This window comes from Balaenoptera ricei, chromosome 6 (genome assembly GCF_028023285.1).
Source record: "Balaenoptera ricei isolate mBalRic1 chromosome 6, mBalRic1.hap2, whole genome shotgun sequence".
Taxonomy (NCBI): Eukaryota; Metazoa; Chordata; class Mammalia; order Artiodactyla; family Balaenopteridae; genus Balaenoptera; species Balaenoptera ricei.
In genome coordinates, this window is record NC_082644.1 from 103,266,690 (window position 1) to 103,288,444 (window position 21,755).

Here is a 21,755-nt window from a genome sequence, read left to right on the forward strand (position 1 = left end):
TTTTTAAAACATCTCATAATAAACTTCTATAGTTTTTATTGCATAAACCCTGCACCTTTCTTACTAAGTTTGTTCTTAGAAATTTTATATTTTTGTTGCTGTTATGAATGGAATATTTCCCCCATTATATTTTCTAGCTGGCTGTCAGCTATTGAAAAGAACTATTGACTTTGTATATTTGGACTTTTGTGTTTATTTTATAACCATGCCCTTTACTGAATTATTTTATTAGTTCTAACAGTATTTCAGTTAGTTCTCCTGGGTTTTCTAGACAGGCACTCATATTACTTGCAAAAAAAGACATATTTTTGTCTCTTTTTCCTCAAATCTTAGTAGTCTTATTTGTTTTTCTTGCCTTATTGCCATGGCCAGAACTTATAAACACATGAAATGGTAGTAGTGATGGTGAAAGACCTAGTGTATCTTCAGAGGACCTTCCAGGGCTGGGGACAGATCTGACCCAATTCCAGCCCTAGAGTTGTCTCTTGAGACTCCATTCATTCATTTTCTCACTTGAGAAATATTTTTATGATGCCTCCCCTGGGCCAGGCCCTGTGCTAGGTACTCGGGATCGTGTGTCTTGCAAAAGATGACTTGCACAGAGGACTTCTGGCCCAGAATTTTCCAGTCCTTCATGATTTGTTCCTTTGTCTCAGCCCCTCTCGAGGCCTCATCTACCCAAAGCCTTCTATTCTCTCCGCCTTCCCAACCCTACCGGCAGGAAAGGAGCTCATAGTTTCTATCCCTGCTATATTTTGTAGCATTTACGGTTTAGGATATACCTTCCAAACCATCTTCTAGTTCCTCAAGGCTCTGTTAACTAGTCCAGGCAGAGTCTACTGTTCTGTACACAGAGAGGGAAAGGGGCTTGTCCAAGATCACACAGGCTTGTTGTCTGGAGAGCTGGGTCTGGTCTGGCACCCAGGTTCTCATCCTCACCAAGGTGTAAACAATTAATTAGACCTTATTATTCCTTATATCTCTTACTGGAGAATTTGCAGGAGTCTGGCTGGGAAGATGGATAGTCTTCTCCATCCCAGAAGTCACACCTTCACTTGACCAAGGGTGCCTTGAGCATTTCTGGAGCCCAAACTTCATCTGACTCCCTCCTTGTCTTCCTCCAGCCTTAGCGTGGCTGATTCACCCTCAGACTGGGTCAAGTGCCCCCCTACTTCCTCCTGTACTCCACTTATCACTGGATCATAGTTGTTCATCTGCAGTGTATTGAAATGTAAAGCTCTTGGGCTCTGGAAGCAGACTTCCTGAGTCTAAATCCCACTTACAAATTGTATGACCTTGGACTAATCACTTACCCTCTCTGTGCCTTAGTTTCCTCATCTGTGAAATGGGGAGAGAGATCATTGCTACCTCATAAATTTATGTGTTGAAGGCTTAGAAGAGCACTCAGGAAATGCTAGTGCAGATTATCATTACTGGTCTCTGGTTTCTCCCTGGATTGGTCCCCACAGGCATGAGCTGTGTCTTGATCCCCACCATGGTATTCCTTGTGTGCATTGAAGATGTGACTCATAGTAGATGTTCAATAAATACCTGTGTTTGTTGATGTTGTACTCGGGCAGGGATTACGTCCCAAGCACCGTGCTGGCTGCCGAGAATGCAGGAGCAGTCCGTAGTCACTAAAATGCCTGGATACGGACTCTGGGCAAGGGAGCCACTCTGGCATCCCTCTGGGTCTCAGTTTCCCCTTTTGTAAAATGACAGAACAGGATGCATGAAGGCCCACCCCTGAGAGCATTTTAAGCCCAGCTCTTCTATTGGCTGTAGACCGAGGTGGGCAAGAGCAGGGTGGGGAGAAGCTGCTGTCCTTTTTTAGCCATTGGAATCCTGGGTAGCCCTGGGCCTGACCTTGCACATGGACATAAAAGGCATTGGAACTGGGTTTGTGAACAGCCGAGGGTGGCAGAGTGTCAGCAAGGGGAAGCTCCAGCATGGGGTAGTAGATCGCAGAGGCGAGTCCTGCAGAAGTGACCTGGAGGGACCCAGGTGGACAGAGAGTTGCGGTCCTAGCAAGGAGGGGCTGGCCTGCAGCCTGGGGCAGTGGGAGGGCGTATGGGAGAAGCATCTAGGCTTCCCATTTGTAAACGAGGGCTCTGGAGTCAGATAGACCGGGGACCTAGTCAGACCTAGTGAGACCTTGCCTCTTATCTGCACGTCACCCCGGGCTGTGACTGAGCCTCCCTGAACCCCGGTCTTGGTCCTGCGGTGCAGTAAGGGGGTGTAAGAGGACTGGTGAGGTGCTGCATTGAGTGGGCCTGGCACAGTGCTGGGCGCATGGCAGGTGAGCAGTGGAAGGCCGCCCTCCCTCTTTAAGGCTCTGTCCAGTTTGGAATGCAGTGATTTCTCACGGAGAGTGACTGAGTCAGGATTTGGAAGGTCTGGGTCCTGACGCAGAAGAGAAACAAATGGGAACTAAAGTTGGCCAAAACAGCCTTCCTGCGTGTCACGTCCATGATCCCACTGGCTCCTTGCCAAGGAACCTGGATGCCAGCGGGTATGTGTGCTCGTGCCCGTGTATGTGTGTGTGTGTGTGTGCGCGCGTGCATGTGCATGTGTGCATGTATGAGCATGCAGCCGTGTGCATGCGTGTGTGTGTGTATGTGTGTGTGTGCGCGCGCTGTGCAGCCCACATTTTAATGGTGAGGAAACAGAAGCTCAGAGCAGTGAAGTCACTCGCCTGAGGTCCTACTGTGAGTCCGTGGCTTCACCCCAGGACTTCTGACTCAGGACCCAGATTGGGGAGGGAGCTTGAGAGTGAGGGTGTGGGTCAGGGATCAGGGGCTCTTGGAAGTTGACAGCAGGGGGGACTGACTTTCCAAGGGACTGTCTCCTGAGTCATTTAATCAGATTGGTTCAAACGAGTGGGCCCACAGCCAGGAGCCCTCTTCAGCCCTGTGTGAGATGTGGTTGTTGGGCCCTTTCCTGAGCACGTGCTCTTAGGAGCCAGGATCCTTGTGATGGGGACGCCTCCCATAGGCTTGGCACAAAGAATGCTTATCTCTGACTAGGGACACACTGCTTGTCGGTGTCTTCCCTACTCACTGCCTATTCTAACTTGTCGGGTCCCAGGACGTCCTGGAACACAGAGCTGGGAGTCACAAATTCAGGGTCCTAGTCTTAGCTCTGCCAGTGCCTCAGCTTGGGGCCCTGGGCAGTCCCTTTCCTTCTCCCGGCCTCAGTTTCCCCGAATGTGTTATGGGGTAATAACACTTCCCTTGCTCACTTCATCAGGCTATTCTGGGAACCTGGTGAAGTGAGGGTTATTGCAAACTGTGAAGGCCTGTACACAGATTAAACGGCTGCTGATGCACTGGTCCTAGGTGATTAGAGACGGTGAGGTGAGCATCAGGGGACAGGAAAATCAGAAAGAATCAAGCTTGCCTCTGGGACGTATCTCTCAGAAGGTCTCTGAGAGGCCCGGGGGAACACGTCACCTGTACGTTGGGCCCAGGGATCTCCAGGTTGGTTGGGGAGGACGCAGTCAAGCTGCATCTTGAGAATGCTTATGGTTTGGCTAATGATGATTGAGAAGTGGTTTTCTAGTTGGGAGTGACTGCTTGAGCAAAGACCCGGCTGTAGGAATGTGCAAGGTCTGGCGGAGGAAGGACTGTGGTCTGGGGATGGGGCAGAGGGACCCCGTCTGTGGGTCGGGCTGGTGGAAGGAGAGCAAAGTCTGGAAAGGATGGCTGGGACCAGGTGACGGAAGACTTGGGACACCCAGGGAGGAGTTTGGACTTTATCAGTAGGCATGGTGGGGAGCTATGGGAGATGCTGGAGCAGGGGAGGGATGGGATTGCAGAGGACCCTGTGGAGGAATGTGAGTGGGGTAGGGGGGAGGGCATTTAAGCAGGGGACAGGGAGATGAGCAGAGTTGGTGGGGAGACACCCTCTTTAGACAACTTGGCGGCCAAAGTAGAATTGTTTTTGTTTCAGGGACAGAAAGGGGACCCCGGGCTCTCACCAGGAAAGGCTCACGATGGGGCAAAGGTAGGTTTCCAGGGACCCCAGTGCTCAGGGAAGTGGGGGAGTGGACAGCAGGGAAATCGCCATGCTCTGGGACGCACCCTCCCGACAGAGGCCACTGCGTGACAAACGCTGGAGGTGGGAAGTAGAAAAGGACGGGTCTGGTTTTTCCTCAAAGCCCTTCAGCTCTCCCTACACCAAACCCAAAACCATTCCCTTCTGCCTTCTTCCGGTGTGCAACCAATAAAACCGACAAAAAATGTTGCCTGTGGACATACCTTTGGTGAATGTCCTTTAGCCTAATGCTCTGAGTGGGTTTTCTGTAGGGCCTGTTAGGTGACCCTCGGCATCCAGAAGCTTCTTGGTAGCACATGCCCAGGAAGCTTCCAACAGACATTCGAAGGCCCCTCTGAGGTTGTTAGTACGAGCAGACAGGTCTGTGAACTTCCGGGACGTGGGAAGGGAACGGGCTGGAGACTCAGGGCTCCCTAACTCTGAAGGGCTGAGACCAGAAGGTTCTCCCATGGAAGAGAGAACGCTTAGGCGGAAGGACTTCATCCATCCCTGTAGCGTCCACCCTGTAAATGAAACAAGGGGCCTGGAGGGAGTGCAGGACAGGCCGGAGCAGGGGAATCCAGAACTCCAAGTAAGGTCATCCAATGTCCCAGACATCCATACGCTGGAAGGAATCCTCGAGTCTGTCTGGTTTCCTTCTGGACACAACCCAGGAGCCCTCCTGACAGGCAGAACACTGCTTCTCAGCCCAGCCTCCAGTTCTTGGGTACTTAGAGGTGGCAGCTCCTGCTGATTTCTCTGAGGCACAGGTGGCTCATTCATTCACGTCTTCAAGAGAAGTTTTTTCACTCAGCAGACTCTTGCTGGGTGTAAACATCCACATGCACCCCCATCGGATCCTCACTGGAAGCTTACAGGCCAGGCAGCTAGGCCTAGCTTGCCCGGGAGAAAGCAGAAGCTCCAGCAGTGGGCGGCTTGCTGGAGGCCACGCAGCCGGTCCGATGCAGAGCAGGCTCTGCCGCCGGGCCTGACGACATGCAGGAGCCCAGGCTTCTCTCTTGCTCCTACGTTGTCTGCTTCTGGGTCTCACGGTGGTGGCAGAAATGCCCCCTACTGGGTAGCCGCCATGCCCAGCAAGGGTGGGAGGGAGGGTGTCAGGAACGCAGAGACGGATTCCTGATTGGAACGGGTTGCACGTCCTTCAGGGCGATGGTTTTCAAACATGGTTCTAACAGCGGAACCCATTCCCCAAATGGTACCTTTTGCCAAAGTCCAACATATGAAACAGATTAAATGGAGCGACTGAGTTAAGTGGGGAGGGGCTGGGTACCCTGCCCACCCAGCTGCCCTCAGCCCGCTCAGAGGCCCTGAGTCTCCTCTGAGGCCTCTAAGCCTCCATGAATCCTGTTTGCAAACAACTGGCCGTGGGAGGCCACACTTTCAATTTAATGAGTGTCCGCCCCCGTTCCCCCGCCTCACCCTCTTGTCTGTGTTTTTCAGGGCGACGTGGGCTTGCCTGGGCTCTCTGGGAATCCAGGACCTCTTGGACGAAAGGTACACCTTGGCGTCGATGCTTTGCCTTGCCTGGTGGGCTTTCTAGCAAGCGGGGTCTTCATGCAGGAGTGCTGTGTGCCGCCCGCCTGCCCGCCTGACTCTCCCCAGCTCCCTCAGCAGGGGGCTGGTGGCCGGAGGGGAGAGAGGTTTCCGAGGGTCCGTGCCTGCCTGAGGGTGGGAAGCACCTTGGCCTGCAGGAGGTCCCGCCGCCATGGTTAAGGAGGTGTGACAAGAAGTGACGCTTCCTCTCGGGGCCCAGCTGCTCCAGGGAGGCCATCCTGGGGGTGCTCGTGGTGGTGGAGGGAATATTGTCAGAGCCAGGAGCCCCCACTGGCCCAGCCCCTCCTCCCATGGGCGGAATGGCGGGGGCCCTCCGCATCCCCTCTCTGAACCTGAGCCTCCTGCCATCTGGAATGACCATGAGTCCCCTGGGGCTGTAAACCCGGAGCAAGGCCTGGAGCATGCACGTTCAGAGAGCGGGCTCTGGGGTCAGTTGAGTCTGGACTCTACTCCCGGCTCCACCGTTTCCTCACTGTGTGACCTGGGGCAAGTCAGTAACCTCTCTGGGTCTAATATCATCCCTCTGATATACTGCAGGCCAATGTTCTATAGAGGCAGTGAGTTCTCTGTACATTCTGAGCTGTTGTCATTCTGCCCCCACCCCATCACTGCTTCAGTCAGGCAGGGGGAGTTACCTCTAATTGCCTTTGGGGGAAGGTCTGCCATTTTCCTAGGTGGTGAGTCTCTGGCTTGTAGTGCCCCTGGATTCCTCTCTGGCTTCCCAGCCAGGGTGTCCCATCCTTCAGACTCAACTCTAGTTGTGTCCAGGAAGCCCGCTTGGAACCCTGGCCTTCAGTCTAGGAGACCCTACTCTGCTCAAGGACCCATAGGCTATCTTAGCTGAGTTATTTCAGCCCCAAGACCAACTTCACCAACAAGGATGTGCAAATCTGGTTTATCGCTCTCCCTACAGAGCCTAGCACAGGGCTTGCGCATAGTAGGTGTTCAGGAAACGGGGGAGGACAGTGCAGGGCCAGGGTCAATTGCTTTTTGCAGGAAAATACCCCATTGCCGATGGGTTTTCCAGTAGATAAATTGGCCTAGGGCCACGTCTTAAGCTTCTACCCTGGCTCCCAGCTGTGGCCACAGCTGCCCTCTTTCTCGGCCATCTGGTTCTCATCTGGGCAGCTGTGGCATCTCCTGGCTCCATCCTGCTTGTGCCCTGAGGGTCCCTGTGGCACAGGGGGGACTTGGAGCATCACCCCCCCCCCCCCATCCGCTTCTCCTCCACCCTCCATGGCCAGAGCAGGCCACACTGCAGATCTGAAGAAGCCAGACCCAGACAGGAGTCCGTGGCTGTCTGAGCTGGGGAAATGTGGTCTCTTCTGGCTCAGAGAACACAGAGGGACTCCCTCTCCCCACTCACTTCCCCTCTGGGCTCCAGCATTTTCTGATGGATGAGGTGTGGAGGTGTGAGTGGAAAAGTCTCCTTCCAGTCATGGCTCATAAAGCAGCCAGTGGTGGTCTCGCTCTGTACGGGGGTAGCAGTCCAGCAGAGGAGGCGGGAGATGGAAAAACAGACTGGACTGGCTCCTGCCCAGGCCTTCCTGCTCTCAGCAAATGTCCAGGGAGGCACAGATCCCCCAACTCAGGGCAACCAGCTCACCTGAGCAGGGGGAGACATCTTTTCTAAATTAAGGAAGAACCTCCATGTGGTAGGAAAACTATTTGGCAAAGCCATTTCCACCAAGTCCCTCTGGCCCCAGCCTAGGCAAACATGGAGGAGTTTGGTGTGTGGCAGGCCAGTGTCACCTGCTCACAGAGGATGGTGGGCAGAGCATGGGGGAGCTCAGGTCCCAAGGCAGGGACCTCTGACCAGTGGTGGGGGGCAGGGAGGAGGACCAATGGAGTGGGCAGCCGGTCCTGGAATTGTCACTGTTTGTCAGCAGTCTCTTCTCCCACAGGTGTCTTTGGTGACAACAGTAGCCACTTTGCCCTGATCCTGTTGGGTGGTATTTCTGCATCATCTCATGTGGGGCTCCTTGAGCGAGAAGGAACATTGGTGGGTGAGAGGCGAGGTCTGCCTCCCCTTTGCTCATCAGCGCATTGAATTTTGGTGTCACCTCAGAGTGACACCAGTAACCCTATTCATTCATTTATTCAACATAATGGATTGAATGACTATTGTGTGTCAGGCACTGTGCAGGCCTCTGAGCTGATACATAAACAAAAATCCCCATTTCCTCAGAGCTTGCAGTCTTGTGTGGGGAGACAGACAATTAAAACAGTAAAAATACGAGGTGTGTTAGAAGATGAAAAGGGCCATGGAGAAAAGTAGGCAGAAGAAAGGGAGTTTGGGTTGGGAGTTTCCCATACTGACCAGCGTGATAGGAAGGCTTACTGTCCCTCATCCCATTGTTTCCTAACAGTAACCTCTGGGAGTTAGGCAGTATTATGCCCATCTTACAGCTGAGAAAACTGAGGCCCAAATAGGTCTCATTCATTCATTCACTCTTCCAGTCATTTCACAAAGATATACCAAGGTACCTGGCCGTGTGCTGACACTGGTGTTAAATGCCAGTGAGATCACTGGGGGCTCACGGAGAGTGAAGTCTACGGCCCCGGTTCACAGCCCCGCTGTGCATGAGAATCAGCGGGGGAGCGTGCCCACCTCCCCACAGGGGTTCTGGTTCAGTTGGTCTGAGTGGGACCCAGGCAGTAGATTCTCATGTGCAGCCAAGGCTGAGAGCCACTGGATTAACAGAAATAGCTGCCAGGGTCACTAAATGGCAGAGCTGGGATTTGAACTCAGGTCTTCTGACCCTTCGGCCCTTTCCCTTTCCACAACACTGATTGAAACAGCTTCTTAAATAAGAGTGGGCCCATCAAGTGAAAAAGAGCCTCCCCACCCGAGAACGCTTCTTTCTCTGCATCTGCCTGCGATGCTTGCTGAGGGACTTTGCTGAGCTGATTCCAGATGGGGGAGTGGGTGCACAGACCAGGTCAGACACGCCTGAATGGAATCCCAGCTCTGTCCCTCTCCTGCTGTGTGAGCTTGGACAAGTGGCCTCAGTTGCTTCATGCAGTGGTTGGGAGGGTTAAATAAGATGCTATGTCCTCAGCACCCAGCACAGGGCTGGCACGTGGTAGATGCTGCATACGTATTTGTTGAATGAATGAATGAATGTGTGATCACGGTGAACATGAAGAAGCAGTGCTGTAGAAGGTCTTGCCCACCTGGTCCCATCAGTCATCTTGCTTAGTTACCAGTTAACCACCCTCCACTAACCCAGAAGGCTGCCAGAAGCCTATTTGTACCCTGGGAGGGCAGAATTCCATGCTGCCCCTAGTCTAACCCTCCTGCCTTCTCTCCTATAGAGCAGCGCTTCTCAGCTGCCCCCCCAGGGAACAGTTAACAATGTCTGGAGGCATTTTTGGTCATCACAGATGAGAGGGGGCGCTACTAGCTTCTAATAGGTAAAAGCTAGACATGTTGTTAAAGACCTTACACTGCATGGGACAGATGCTCCACCCAGAGCAAAACCTTATCCAGCCCAAGGTGTCAATGGTGCCAAGGCCAAGAAACTCTGCTGTATAGAAACCCTCACTCCATCCAATCCTGTGTGCGCTGGGCCTTCCTGCCTCCCTGCATTTGCTTCCGCTGGGCCCTCTCCTGGCATGCTCAGACCAGTCATCTTCATGTACCTGTCCCTTGATTCCATTCTCGAAGGCCATCTTCTCCAAGAGCATCTCCCCAGCACCTCCAGGCAGAATTCATACCTCCCTTCTCACACCAGCCCATTTTCTCAGCCTCTTTAGGACTCTGCACTTTCTGGCTAGCAGGCAACTCACTGGTGTCCTTGGCACATTTGTCAGACGAGAGCAAGTGCACCGAGGAGGACCTCTTCTTCTTTATTTCCTCATGTGGGGCTTAGCACAGTGCTGGCCACAGACATCTGCTCCCTCGTCCCTCACCTCCCTGCCTCCCCTGCCTCCTCAGACATCACTAATCGCTCTTTCTTGCCAAGCCTGATTCAGTCTCCGAATCTTTCTTAACACATTGCCCCAGGTAGACATGACTAATGGAATGAAGTTGGTACTCAAGTTGAAACTTCCTCCTGGCTCCCTCCTGCAACCCTCACCCTGCCCATGAGCCCTCCACATGCCATCTGAGTTGGCCACTGTCTGTGAGGATCTGTGCTAAAATGCGAGGGCAGAGGGGGTCATCTGGGAATTTTTGCGGGGAGTGTGATTGACGCTGCCTGAGACGATCTCCCGCCTTTCTGCAGAACTGCCAGTTCTACCTGGATAGCACCTCCATGTAGTGCCCCTACTGAGAACCTTCTCTGGGCTCCTCTGCTAAGCTGCTCTGGGTTTCTGGGGTCCATACCCCCTCCATTTCTGAGCTCCTCTGCCCCTCTGCTCTCCAACGTGGCTTCTCCTTCAAGCCTCAGCTCACCGTGCCGCCTCCCCTGCTTGGCTGTCTGCTCTCTCCTAGCACTCAGTACTTCTTTGTTCCACTTCATATGTGTTTAATGCCCATATCCTGTTCTAGAAAGTAGGGAGTGAGTTTGCTTTGTTTATCAGTGTATTCTTAGTGCTCATATGGGGTCTGGCTCATTGGTGGGGCTCAGCAAACCTTTGAATGCATGAATAACCAGATGAATGAATGAGCCATACAGAAACTGTACCTTCGTGCCCTGACTTATCTCAGGTACCCACTAAGCAGAGTTTGGCGTCAGATGCCTGGCTGTACGGTGAAGGACTGTGCTTTTGGACAAGCCACACATCACATTTCAGAATCCTATAATTTTTGAGCCAACAGGATGCTTTGAGAGGCCAGCTGGGGAAACTGAGGTCCAGAGAGGAGCAGGGACTTGGCGAGTATGCTGTAGTGACTCACTCTGTTTCTTGGCGTGTGTTTCTTCCTCCTGACCCTTTCTGCTGAATGGGGCTCTCGGTCCTGCTGACTGCCCAGTGTGGCCTAGGGGCTGCCAGCGTGGTAGAGAAGTTCAGTGGGAAACCTCACGGAGTGCTGAGCGAGTCTGGTGAGCTCCGTTCTGCTGCGAGAGAAGCCGGGGCCTCGTGCAGGCCGAGGTGGAGCCTGCAAGATCAGCTTGCAGGGGGGATCAGCTGAGGTCTAGGTGTATGTTGGTCCTCAGGACCCCCAGGCAAGGACAGGACCCCCCTCCTCTCCCTGCCCAAAGCCCAAATAGCATCTCAGCCGACGGGGAGACTGTCTGCAGTAACAGTGAGGTGATGTCTGGTTTCTCCTTGTGCGTTGTAAGCAATGATTAATCTGGCTCCCAAACCAAAATATAGCCCGAGCTCTATTATAAACATGGGTGCTGGGGGGACCTGCCTGCCCGGCAGCCAGAGGCCCCTTGCAGATTGCGTGGTCCCTGGGACCCCCCTGAAGCATCTGCTCTCCCCTAGTCCCAGTCAGGCACTTATCACCCACGGGAAAATCGCTGCCCGTGGGTCTACCTTGCAGTTAGTGCCCGCCCCGTAATTGCCCAGGGCCCTGTAGAAGATGATGGTTTAGATTCTTCCAAGTCCTGGGGCCCTGTCATTTGAAGCTATTTGGCTAGCCCCAGCTTGGTAAACACTGTTAAGGTGCTTCCAGGGAACATATGAACCCCCACCACCCCGCCACCCCATGCCTTGGCTGTGCTCAGTCTCAGCGACTCCCAATCTGCTAAGAGGAACAGGGGTTCAAGGCAGTGTTCAAGGCCCTTCAGGGTTCATGGTTTGGGAAGGACCTAGGGATCGTGGCCTTCCGGACAAAGCACAGCCCAATGGGTCTGGAGTCGTGGGGAACGGTCTGGACTTGGCCATAACTTGCTAAGTAGCCTTGGGTAAGTCCCTTCCCTTCTCTGAGCCGCAGTTTCTCATTCTATCCAATGAGAAAGGAGGTTGTCAAATTGACGGCTTAGGTTCCTTCCAAGTCAGATAGATACTCGGGAGTTCGTGATGCTGCCGTGATCCGTAAGCTCAGACCTGGCGGGGGGGTGGTCTATAAGATGGTCTTTCCCTAGGTGGCCCTGTGGCTCTTCTAGGGGGGCCTTGGGCCTCAACAGTATGGCTCATCCATGATTCGGTGGTTGAGGACACGAGGATTCACAGCCTGCTTCCTCTGGGAAGCTGTGTGGCCTCAGGGAAGTCTCCACCTCTCTGAGCCTCAGTTTTCTCATCTGGCAAATGTGCATGGCAGTTCCTACCTCTCAGGGGTGATTGCAAGTTGTTGACGAGTTGATGTATCTAAGGCTTTAGTGCCAGGCCAGGCATAGGGCAGGTCACTGTCCGTGTCCCCGATGGTCATTTGTTTCCTTTTAGCTATATGCTGAGTAAAAGATTTACCTGAAATCTCTTTCTGGGATTTCACTGGCTAAAGCATTGGTTTCTAGCAGGCTTCTTTGTGGCTGCACAGGAAGCCAAAGGAGCAGGTGATGCTCAAGGGCTCCCCGGACCCCTTTCACGCTTCTCTTGGGATCCTTGCTCCATTATTGCATTGGCTCCATTATGGCACTGAGGCAGGCAGAGGGTGGCAGAGAGAGGCTCAGAGAGGGCAGTCACCTGGGCTGAGTCACACAGCTTAGAGCTCAAGGCTCCACCCAGCTCTTCATGGGAAAAGGCTTTGCTTGTTCTTCCTCATCTGCAGGCTTCAAGTGGAGAAAGGATAATGATGGCCATTACATGCGTCCTGTCCATGACACATCCCTGCTCAAAACCCTCCTGTGGTTTCCTATCGTCTTACTGCCTGGCATGCTCTGGCTTCCTGCTTCTTCTCTGACCACACCACCCCTCCGCCCCTCACCCCTCACTCCTTCTGCTCTAGTCACACGGGTCTCATTATTCCTTGAGAGCATTCTTGCCTCAGGGCTTCTGCACCTGCTGTTCCCTCTGCCTGGAATGCTTTTCCCCAGAGAGCCCGCCCTGTGTCCAGCTCCCTCACACAGAGCAGCCTCCCCTGCCTGACCACTGCAGTCACCACCCTCCCCAACACTGTCATTCTCTGTCTTCCAACTCTGCTCACTTTTCTTTGTAGCATTAGTCAGTGCCACACATTATCTCTTTTTAAAATTTTATTTTCAGTGACGGTAAAAAAACACATCACATACAATTTACCATCTGAACCGCGTTCGTGTGTGCAGTTCATTAGTGTTAAGTATATTCACACTGTTGTGCAGTCCATCTCCAGAACTTTTTCATTTTGCAAAACTGAAACTCTACACCCATGTAAGCAAATCCCTGAGACATTATATTACCCTTTTATATTTATTTGTCTTTATATCTACTTAATTAGACTGTAAATTCTGTTAAGGCAAAGGATGTTGTCTTCTTGTTCATCCAATGCCTAGAATGGTGCTGGAGCATAAAATTTCAGTAAATGTTTGTTGAATGAATGAATGAAATATAAAGATCACGGTACTAACAGCAGCTAGCCTTTACGGGGCCTTGAATTCATTGCCAGATACGGTGCTAAGTGCTTCACACATTATACCATGTAATCTGTACACCGACCCTTAGAGCCCCATTTTACAAGAAGAAACCAAAGCCCAAAGAGGTGACATCAGTGGCCCCAGGTATACAGCCAGCCAGTAGTGAAGCAGGATAGGGATCCAGATTAATCTGAAACGAGATCTTAACCACTCTGCATGCTGGCTGCTGGCTGTGGCCTGTGCCTCCATTTGCCCATTGGGGAAAAGAGCACACGCCCCCGGGTAGAAGAATCTCACCCAGCCGTAATGCATCAATCTCATGGGCCCCAGGTTTGAGATGCAATCATAATGCTGAGCTGTCTCAAGGCGTGAGTAGGTGCAGAAGGAATGCTTCTAAATTCCCCAAACCTCTTGGATCAGACCAGCGCCGCTGTTTATGATTAAGAGCGCTGCTTTCTGCGGGTTTGCGGGGGTGCCGAGTGTGTGTGCCTGTGGGTATTTGTGGACATGCGTGAACTGTACATGCCTGGGGGCAGGGGGCCCGCAAGGCTCTCCATGTGGCCTCAGGTGTCAGAAGGACCCAGTGGTGAGCGTAAGCCTGCTGCTCCTTAGCAACGGGATTCGGGACAAGTGGCTTCCATTCTCCGAGACTCAGTTTTCTCCTCTGTAAAAATGGAGATGATAACCCTTAACCCCCTTTCCCCACACCTCATCTGGCTGTTGTAAGGGCTAGAGGACGTCATAAAGGTGTAATCCCACGTTATTTATTTATTTATTTATTTTTGGCTGCGTTGGGTCTTCGTTGCTGTGCGCGGGCTTTCTCTAGTTGAGGCGAGCGGGGGCTACTCTTCATTGCAGAGCGCGGGCTTCTCATTGCGGTGGCTTCTCTTGTTGCGGAGCACCGGCTCTAGGCATGCGGGCTTCAGTAGTTGCGGCGTGCAGGCTCAGTAGTTGTGGCTCACGGACTTAGTTGCTCTGCGGCACGTGGGATCTTCCCAGACCAGGGATCGAACCCGAGTCCCGTGTATTGGCAGGCGGATTCTTAACCACTGCGCCACCAGGGAAGTCCCTGGTGTAATCCCACGTAAACAGCAGTGCGTAGAGGGGGTCCACAGGCATCGTGTGTGTGTGTGTGTGTGTGTGTGTGTGTGTGTGTGTAGTCTGGAGTCTCATTTATCAACTCCTGGGGGAGCCCTAGAACTCTTGAGTTCCAGAACACCAGAGCTGAAGGGGACTCGGAGTTCTAACTCCCTCATTTGAGGTCCAGAGAAGGACAGTAACCCATCCAGAGTTGCACAGTAAGTCAGAGATGGTGTCTAGATCTAGCGTAAGGCTCCCCTTGAGAGGGGGGTCTAACGGAGATCACCCCGTCTCCTCCACCCTGTCTGAAATGGAAGCCCCTGCTCCATCTTATTTCATAACAGCCCTAAGCTGATGGAAGCTTGAAGTCCAGGGTTTCCCTTCAGAGAGCTCCTAACTCCTATGAAATGGCCCAGGTGGTCATCCCCAGCGCCACCTGAAGGCACACGCTTGTTTTGATTCTCTTGATCTGGAGGCCTGGCGTTGGATCATGGGAATTGGGCCAGGGTGACAGAGGGTCAAGGTTGGTACTGGAATGTTGCCAGAGTCTTTCTCAATCATTGAGTGGCCTCCTTCCCCCTGGAATACTTGCTGGGACCAGTGGGAAGAAGGAGGGCAGCTATTTTGGTTCATACATTTGGTCAATGTGTGTGAGATCTTTTCTGTAAGGGGATTAACGAGAAGGTCCTGACAGAAGGTCCCAGCATCGCATGGTGGTTGAACATAACCTAGACCTTAAGGTCCTCATCAGTCTACCCATCCACTAAGACATCCCTCCACCCCTGCTGCAGGCGTTCCCACCTTCGCTCTGGATTTGGAAAGAATGGTTGTGATACAGCATCACCCGCTCGCAGTTGCCGTATCCTAATTTAGCTCACAAACCCTGCCCAAGGAGTGATCAACCCCCAACGTCTTCTGGTCTAAGAACCATTGGTGGCGGAGAGGAAACCATAGGAACCCCGATGTGCATATGTCCATTCTGGGAGTATTTACTGAACACGTCCCTGCCATGGTGCATGCAGTGCTGAAAAGGCAGGCGGGGAGGCTGGACCTCTGCAATCCATGGGCCCAGATGTGTCTTCCCAGCCTGATTCAGTTTCTTCCCCCCCCCCACAGGGATACAAGGGCTATCCTGGACCGGCGGGGCACCCCGGAGAACAGGTGAGGGCTGCAGCCTCAGCCCCGCCCTGCTTGCCCTCCCTCACTCCAGCCCCTGCCTGTCCCTGGCCTCCTCCCTGGGCCCGGCTCCATGAGTGCGCTCCAGAGCCAGGAGGTTCTGCCTCCCATCCTGCTGGGGCCCCCACTCTACCCCACCTCTCAGCCAGACACATCTGCCTGAAAGGGCTGGAGTCCATGCCGGCCCGGTGTTGGCATGAGCCACTCGACTCCAGTTAGAGCCATGAATAGCTGGCCTGTTCCGGGCGATGTTAGGGGATATTATACACGCCGCCACGGGGTTTGCAGGAATTTTGGCTGCCCCAGCCCAAGTCAAACAGCAGCCGCTGCCAGCGTGGGAGAGCCAGCCAGGCCTCCTCTGTGCCTTATTCCTGGGCTTCGAGCACAGGGGGTTTTGTCCCTCCGAGCTGGTCTGACCAGTTTCTCAGAGGGGTGGGCTTGGGGGCCCAGCAGGCCGATGGCCTCCCCTTCCTCCCATTTCATCTCACATTCCTGCCTTTCTCTTTGTCCATTGTAAGCCCTGGTCCCCCACCACCCCCCAGATCTGGAGCTGGGCAGGGTCTCTCCTTTCCTTACGTTTCTCTTGTTCCTTTGCAGGGGCAGCCGGGACCCGAGGGCAGCCCAGGGGCCAAAGGTTACCCTGGCAGGCAGGTGCAGTATATGGCTTCTGGAAGCTCTGTGGCCGTGGTGGTGTGGAGCTGGCCACGGGTGCCCCCAGGCAGAGGGAGGTGGCAGGCTGGGGGCCAAGCAGCTACACCTGCTGGGTGGGCCCTGAAGAAAGGGCTGTTCAAGGGGGCTGTACCGAGGAGCCTTCTCTGAAGGCAACAGGGCAAGGACGCCAGGAAGAAACAGAAGAAAGGGGAGCTCTGGGGCTCTGGGGCTGGGGCTCCAGAGGCTCCCCCTGAGCCGCCTCCCTGGGACCCCGGGGTAGCTGGGGGCTCAGTGTGAAGACCACGAGTGTAACCCCACTCCCATTCTACAGAAGGGGCAGCTGAGGCCCAAAGGAGACAGGACTTGCCCTGGGTTGTTGGCAGCAGGTAGAACGTCTCCATATGTCCTTGCCCCTCTGTCTTTTGTGTTTCAGGGGTTACCTGGACCTGTAGGAGACCCTGGCCCCAAAGGCAGCCGGGTAAGTGGGACTTGGCAAGTGCCACATGGCTGGAACCCGGGTGGGCATTAGCTGTCCCTCCAGTGGGCCTGGTGGGAGATCAGGGCTGTAAAGCCTCCACCCAGGGTCTGCTGGGGGGGTTGGGGTCGAGGCCTCCCACCTGAGCACTCCCTGGACCGCAGAGGGGCAGCAGGATGGCCATGCGGTAGGGAACCCTTGAGCCAGCTTGGTCCCCATGGCCAAGTAACTGGGCAGCAAAGGTCTGCTGGGGGCTCAGCCATGGTCTAGCTGCTATAATCAGGCATTTGCTTACCGTGTCCCCCAGCACATCCCAGGCGCTAGGGAACTAAAGCCTGGGCCAGTTTGTCCGTCACTGGAATCCTCAGAGGCCTGTCTCCTGCTCTCAGCTGAGGACGGGGTGGACCGCCCTTTTTGGAGGGCAGTGCTGCCCGATGGGTGAACACTGCCCGGGCCTGGAGGCTGATGGAACATCTGCTCTCGCCCTCCATCAAGGCCCCTGGAACAAACCCTGAGTAGCTAGCAGCCTCAGTTTGCCCATCTTTACAATGGGAGTGATGTCCATTCCTACCTCTGGCATGGTTATGGGGATACCAGGAATTTGGAAGCAAATAGTGCTGAGGAGGGGCCACCAGGTGGGGCCTCCTGGGTGGGCTGTGGGGCAGTGGAGAAGGTTTGGGCGAAATGAATAGGGGTAAATGGAGTTTGGAAGACTAAGAAATGGTCTGCTGGAATTCTCTCTTCTATGTACGAGGAAACTGGGTTCATGGTGGGGATCCGACGGCCCCAGTTCCCACAGCACGCCTAAAGTGGGGATGGGATGAGGGCCCAGGTATTCTGAGGGCTGGGCTCTCTGCCTCTCAAAGAATGCTCAGCAAGTGGGTCACACAGTCCTCCGTCAGGCCAGGTCAAGTGTGACGCGTCCTCCGCGCCTGAGCCAAAGCTATTTATGGCTGCAGTCTCAGCCCGAATCCCTGGAACTGATGGGCGGCTGTTAGGAGAGCGACTGGGAGGTGGGAAAGTTCCCCAGGACATCATGATGGTGATGTCGATGATGATGTTGATGATGATGATGATGATGATGATGATGATGATGATGATGATGATGATGATGGGGTGGGGGTAGGGGTGGTGAAAGGCAGGGCCCGAGGAGGCTCCTGTCCTAGGATGCTGGACCTCCCTCCTTTCCTTTATCCAGCTGTTCCCACAAGCTATGGCCCCAGAGGGGCCTCCTGAGCCCAGGGAGAAGGTCTTCCCAGTTCAGCCCCAGCTGCCAGGAGGACAGGAGGAGCGAGACAGGCTAATGACATCTGGGACTGCTTGCAGTTTGCCATGCTGTGGCATCTTGAGGCCACATGTGGGGAGATTGCTGGTCTGGCCCCAGCACACCCGTCTCCAGGGTCACAGGGCCCTGAGCAGCCTGGGTGAGCCGGGGCCACTCAGACTGCCCTCCCAACTCTGCTACCACTGGCCTCATGTTTATGAAGTAGGCAGAGCGCAGACTTGGGGGCAGGGTGACTGCCTTTGAGACCTGCTCTGCCATTAACCCATCATGGGAGCTTGGGCACATCACTGGACCTCTCCAAGTCTATCACCTGCAAATCTGGGATATAAACCCTTCTTGGAAGGATCGGTAAATGTCACTTGTTAAGATGACGCTGAGAAGGAGGCCCTGTGACCTCTTGAACTTCTAGAGAAGGAGAAATGGTTGTGAGCCTTCGATTGTTGCTTGTTTGTGGGAGACAATGTAGCAAAGTGGTTAGGAGCTGGGACCGGGAGTCAGATGACTTCGATTCAGATACCACATTCTGCTACATTCCAGCTGTGTGACCCTGGGCACATCACTTCACCTCTCTGGGCCTAAATGGTCTCACCTCTACAGGAGGCTGACTAATAATTCCTACCTCCTGAGGGTGTGATGAGGGCACGGTAAATGCATTCATGCTTGCAGAGCACTGAGAAGTGGGCCTGGCACATAGTTTGTGCTCAGTCAATGTTAGCTTTTGTTATAGTTCTGATTAAGTCATTTCACAAACATCCAGAGAGTACGGTTAGCAATAGGCACCCTGGGCTAGGTCCCGGCTCTTGAGAAGCTCCCAGGCTAATGAGGTCATGAACTGTGGACACCGCTAATGAAGATACAGAACAGAAAGTGGTAAATCTGTTAACTGAGGTGCAAATATGGCGCTGGGGTGGAGGGAGGAGGTGGCTTCTGGTCTGGGGCGTCAGGGATGCTGGCCAGAGGAGACAGCCTCAGAGCTGGGCTTGAAAGCGTTTGCTGTGCAGTCGTGGGGGTGAGAAGGGCCTGCCTGGCGGAGGGCACCGCGTGGGTAAAGGCTGGGAGGCGAAAAACCCGGACTCCACTCCTCACTAGTTGTGCTGCTTTCTCTCCAGAGCCGTAGTTTCCCTTGCTTCGTGGGGAGGAGGATGGGCAATCTGCAGGGTCCTCGGGAGGGTTGGATACAGTGGCACACGTGCTTGCGGGACACCAGCACGCCGGGATGGCAGCTGTTGTCACCGCCGGCCGCACTCAGGGGGCCAAGGGTGGATTCGAGCCCCACGTCCACGGGGGGCCTTCGAGGCCTAGAAGGAGGCACTGCAGAAGCCGTGAGCGCCCGCCAGCGTCCCTGGGGGGTGGGTAGGGCTTGGTGCCACCCTAGCATCTAACCCGGCAGAGAGCTTCCTTCCCGCAGGTCCCAGAGCCCCCGGCGCGGGGCGGGCCTCCCGCTACGAGCGCCCGCGCCCTTCCCTGGCGTGAGGGTATGTGCCTTTGGACTACATCGTGGAAGCCAGCACCATGCAGTCCATGGGCATATACACTTGCCTCAAGGCCTATGTCATCGAGGAGCTGCCGGAGCCGCCAATGCCTCCAGCGAGGATGAGGAGCCAGGCGCCGGAGGGCAGCAAGGGGGGCTGGGCCGGGCCGGGTCGGGCCCGCCGCACCCCACCACTCGGCCCCTCTGACCTCCCCTCTGCTCTTTCCTAGGGCTACATTGGACTCCCAGGGCTCTTCGGCCTGCCAGGGTCCGATGGAGAGCGAGTGAGTATGCTTTCTTTGTTTACCTCCCACCCGGCCACCCCCTCTGCCAGGTGCCAGTCTGGAGAAGTCACAGAATGCCTCCTGGAGGAGGTGCCCCAGAGTTGGATAAAGGGACAAGTCAAGGCAGACGCCTTCCTGACACAGGGAACAGCATGTGCAAAGTCCAGGACATATGCTGACTTGGCGAGTTTAACAGCACGGTCAAAGCGCAGAGTGTGAGGCAGGAATGGGGGGGAGACAGGCTGCGGGGGGCACCTGGGAGCAGTTATACGGCACTCAGGGGCCAAGGTCAGGAGAGGGACTCTGTTCTGAGACCGTGGGGAGCTTCTGAAGGGCTTTCAGAAAGTGAGAAACGGGCTCATTTCATATTTCTGATCAAGTGCCTGCAAGCTACGGCCCGTGGGCCAGATCCCACCAGGCACCAGTTTTGTAGAGCTTTCCGGAACACACCACGCTCATTTGTTTATGTGTGTCTGTGGCTGCTTTTGCTCCCACGAGCCTCTGGACCTTCCTCTCCGTTCCCTCCCCGCCTGAGCCCGTATTTGGGAACTCAGTAGTAATCTCATCAACAAGCTGGGTAAAGAGAATCTTAGGGAAACAGAAGGAGCATTTATTGAGTATCTGCTGAATACCAGGGCACTGGGTGCTTTCCTTAGGAATCTCCCCAGCTCACGTCCATGCAGGCCCCGACTCTGTAGCATCTGAGGACCACCCATCTGATGTGCAGATAACTGGAGCCTGCTGTGTTTGTGGACCAGACGCCAGGCCCTCTGTGACTTCCTCTTGTGGGTGAAAGAGGGGCTGGTTTGGGGCAACACTGCTTGTCTCCTGCTGGAATCCTGTCTTGACTTCTTCCCTGTTTCCCCCTACAGGGTCTGCCTGGCGTTCCTGGCAAGAGGGGCAAGATGGGTAGGCCGGTAAAGATTTTCCGTGTCTATTACGCAGATTCTATGGGTGAACCTGACCTCCCACTGGCCACGCGGCCCCATCCACCCGCGGCCTGGGCATTCTTCGCTTCTCTCTGCTCTGCCCTTGCTCTGCTTTGAGTGTGTGGGTGTGCATGGGGCGCTGTCTGGGCCTCGTGTCCTGCTGCCAGAACACTGACCGGCTGCTGCCTGGCTGGGGCTGGGGGCTCCCGTGGACTCTGGGCCCCTCTGGGATGCAGCCTCTCTGTGCGTCCAGCAATTGCCCTGCAATGTAGTTCTGTGTCTGGCGGGGGGTGGGGGGGTTGTCTGGGTCATGAGTGTCTATGCTGGGGGGCCTGCTCTAGACCGGGTCTAGACTGGGTATCTGCGCCCCTGTGTCAGAGAACACTCAGGCTCCGTGTTGTCCTGGTGTCACCTGTTTTACTCGTGTACACACAAGGCCAGAGAGCAGTGGGGTGTTGGGTAGACCCACAGGAGGCGTGACCACAAGAGGGGCTGAGCAGGAACCCCGGTCCACCAGGTCAGGCTGAAGGAGACCCAGGACTGTAACTGAGGCATCTTTCTTTCTGGCCCGGCCCATGGTGGTGGCTTAAGGCTCTCTGCTGCCGCCCTGCAGGTCAACTCCTAGGCTTGGAACCATCCTCAGCTCCGGGTCTGGGCGTCCCTTTGCTTGTGGTTGATGGAGAAGGGATGGCGGGGGAGGAGGTTAGACGGTGAGAGGCAGCTGGGAGAGAGCCAGGAGCACTCAGGGGTGGCCCAAAGGGGGTTGTCTGTGATGCTAGGGTTGGCGTGCGTGTTCGTGGGCACCTTACCTGTTGTAGTATAGGGATCTGGGTCCTCTGGGGGCCAAGTGGGGGATTCAGAGAAAAGCAAGATCCAGGTCCTGGCCTCAAGGAGCTGACAGAGGGGGTACCTAGGACAGTCCGTGGCTGACAGCCCCCCTGTGCCTGAGGGCTAATATCTGACACTTAGATGTGCACAAGGAGCAGCACCCGATGCTTCTGGCTTCAGGGCCAGGACCCAGAGTCTGTGAGGGCTGGGTTGGCCTCTGGGTCTGTTCCTCAAGCCAGGTGACCTTTGGCAAGGAAACTCATTCATTCATTCATTGAAGTTGAGTGTGTGCTATGGACCAGGCACTGTGCTTGGTGCTGAGCAGTGAACAAGACAAAATTCACATTCTCAGGGGCAGACAGACAGACAGACAATGACTGAATGGGGGAATGGAGGGTGAGTGGTTGAACGTCAGGTGCTGCTGAGTGATAAGATAGGGTAGGGGGACCGTGAGTACTCGGGGTACGGGCTGTTGGATAAGTTGGCCCAGGAAGTCCTCCTCTCTTCTTAAGAAACCTGAAAAAGGTGAGAATGGGAGCCATGTGGCTATCTGGGGAAGAGCATTCCAGGTTGAGGGAACAGTG

The 21,755-nt window shown here is 54.6% G+C and overlaps 1 protein-coding gene across 10 annotated transcripts in view; it reads left to right on the forward strand.

Moving 5' to 3' along the window:
• The window catches only part of COL27A1 (collagen type XXVII alpha 1 chain), a 186,584-nt gene that overhangs the window by 74,675 nt on the left and 90,154 nt on the right, over nt 1-21,755 (forward strand). For 7 of the 10 annotated variants that reach the window (XR_009503756.1, XM_059925413.1, XM_059925421.1 and 4 more), the window contains 7 exons: nt 3,952-4,005; nt 5,497-5,550; nt 15,189-15,233; nt 15,846-15,899; nt 16,333-16,377; nt 19,361-19,414; nt 20,287-20,331. Coding sequence is in view for 9 of the 10 variants with exons in the window: in XM_059925413.1 (XP_059781396.1) it covers nt 3,952-4,005; nt 5,497-5,550; nt 15,189-15,233; nt 15,846-15,899; nt 16,333-16,377; nt 19,361-19,414; nt 20,287-20,331 (351 nt within the window). In the remaining variant the exon portion in view is untranslated. The remainder of the gene's footprint in view (nt 1-3,951; nt 4,006-5,496; nt 5,551-15,188; nt 15,234-15,845; nt 15,900-16,332; nt 16,378-19,360; nt 19,415-20,286; nt 20,332-21,755) is intronic. The other 3 variants (XM_059925416.1, XM_059925417.1, XM_059925418.1) reach the window with 3 other exon arrangements.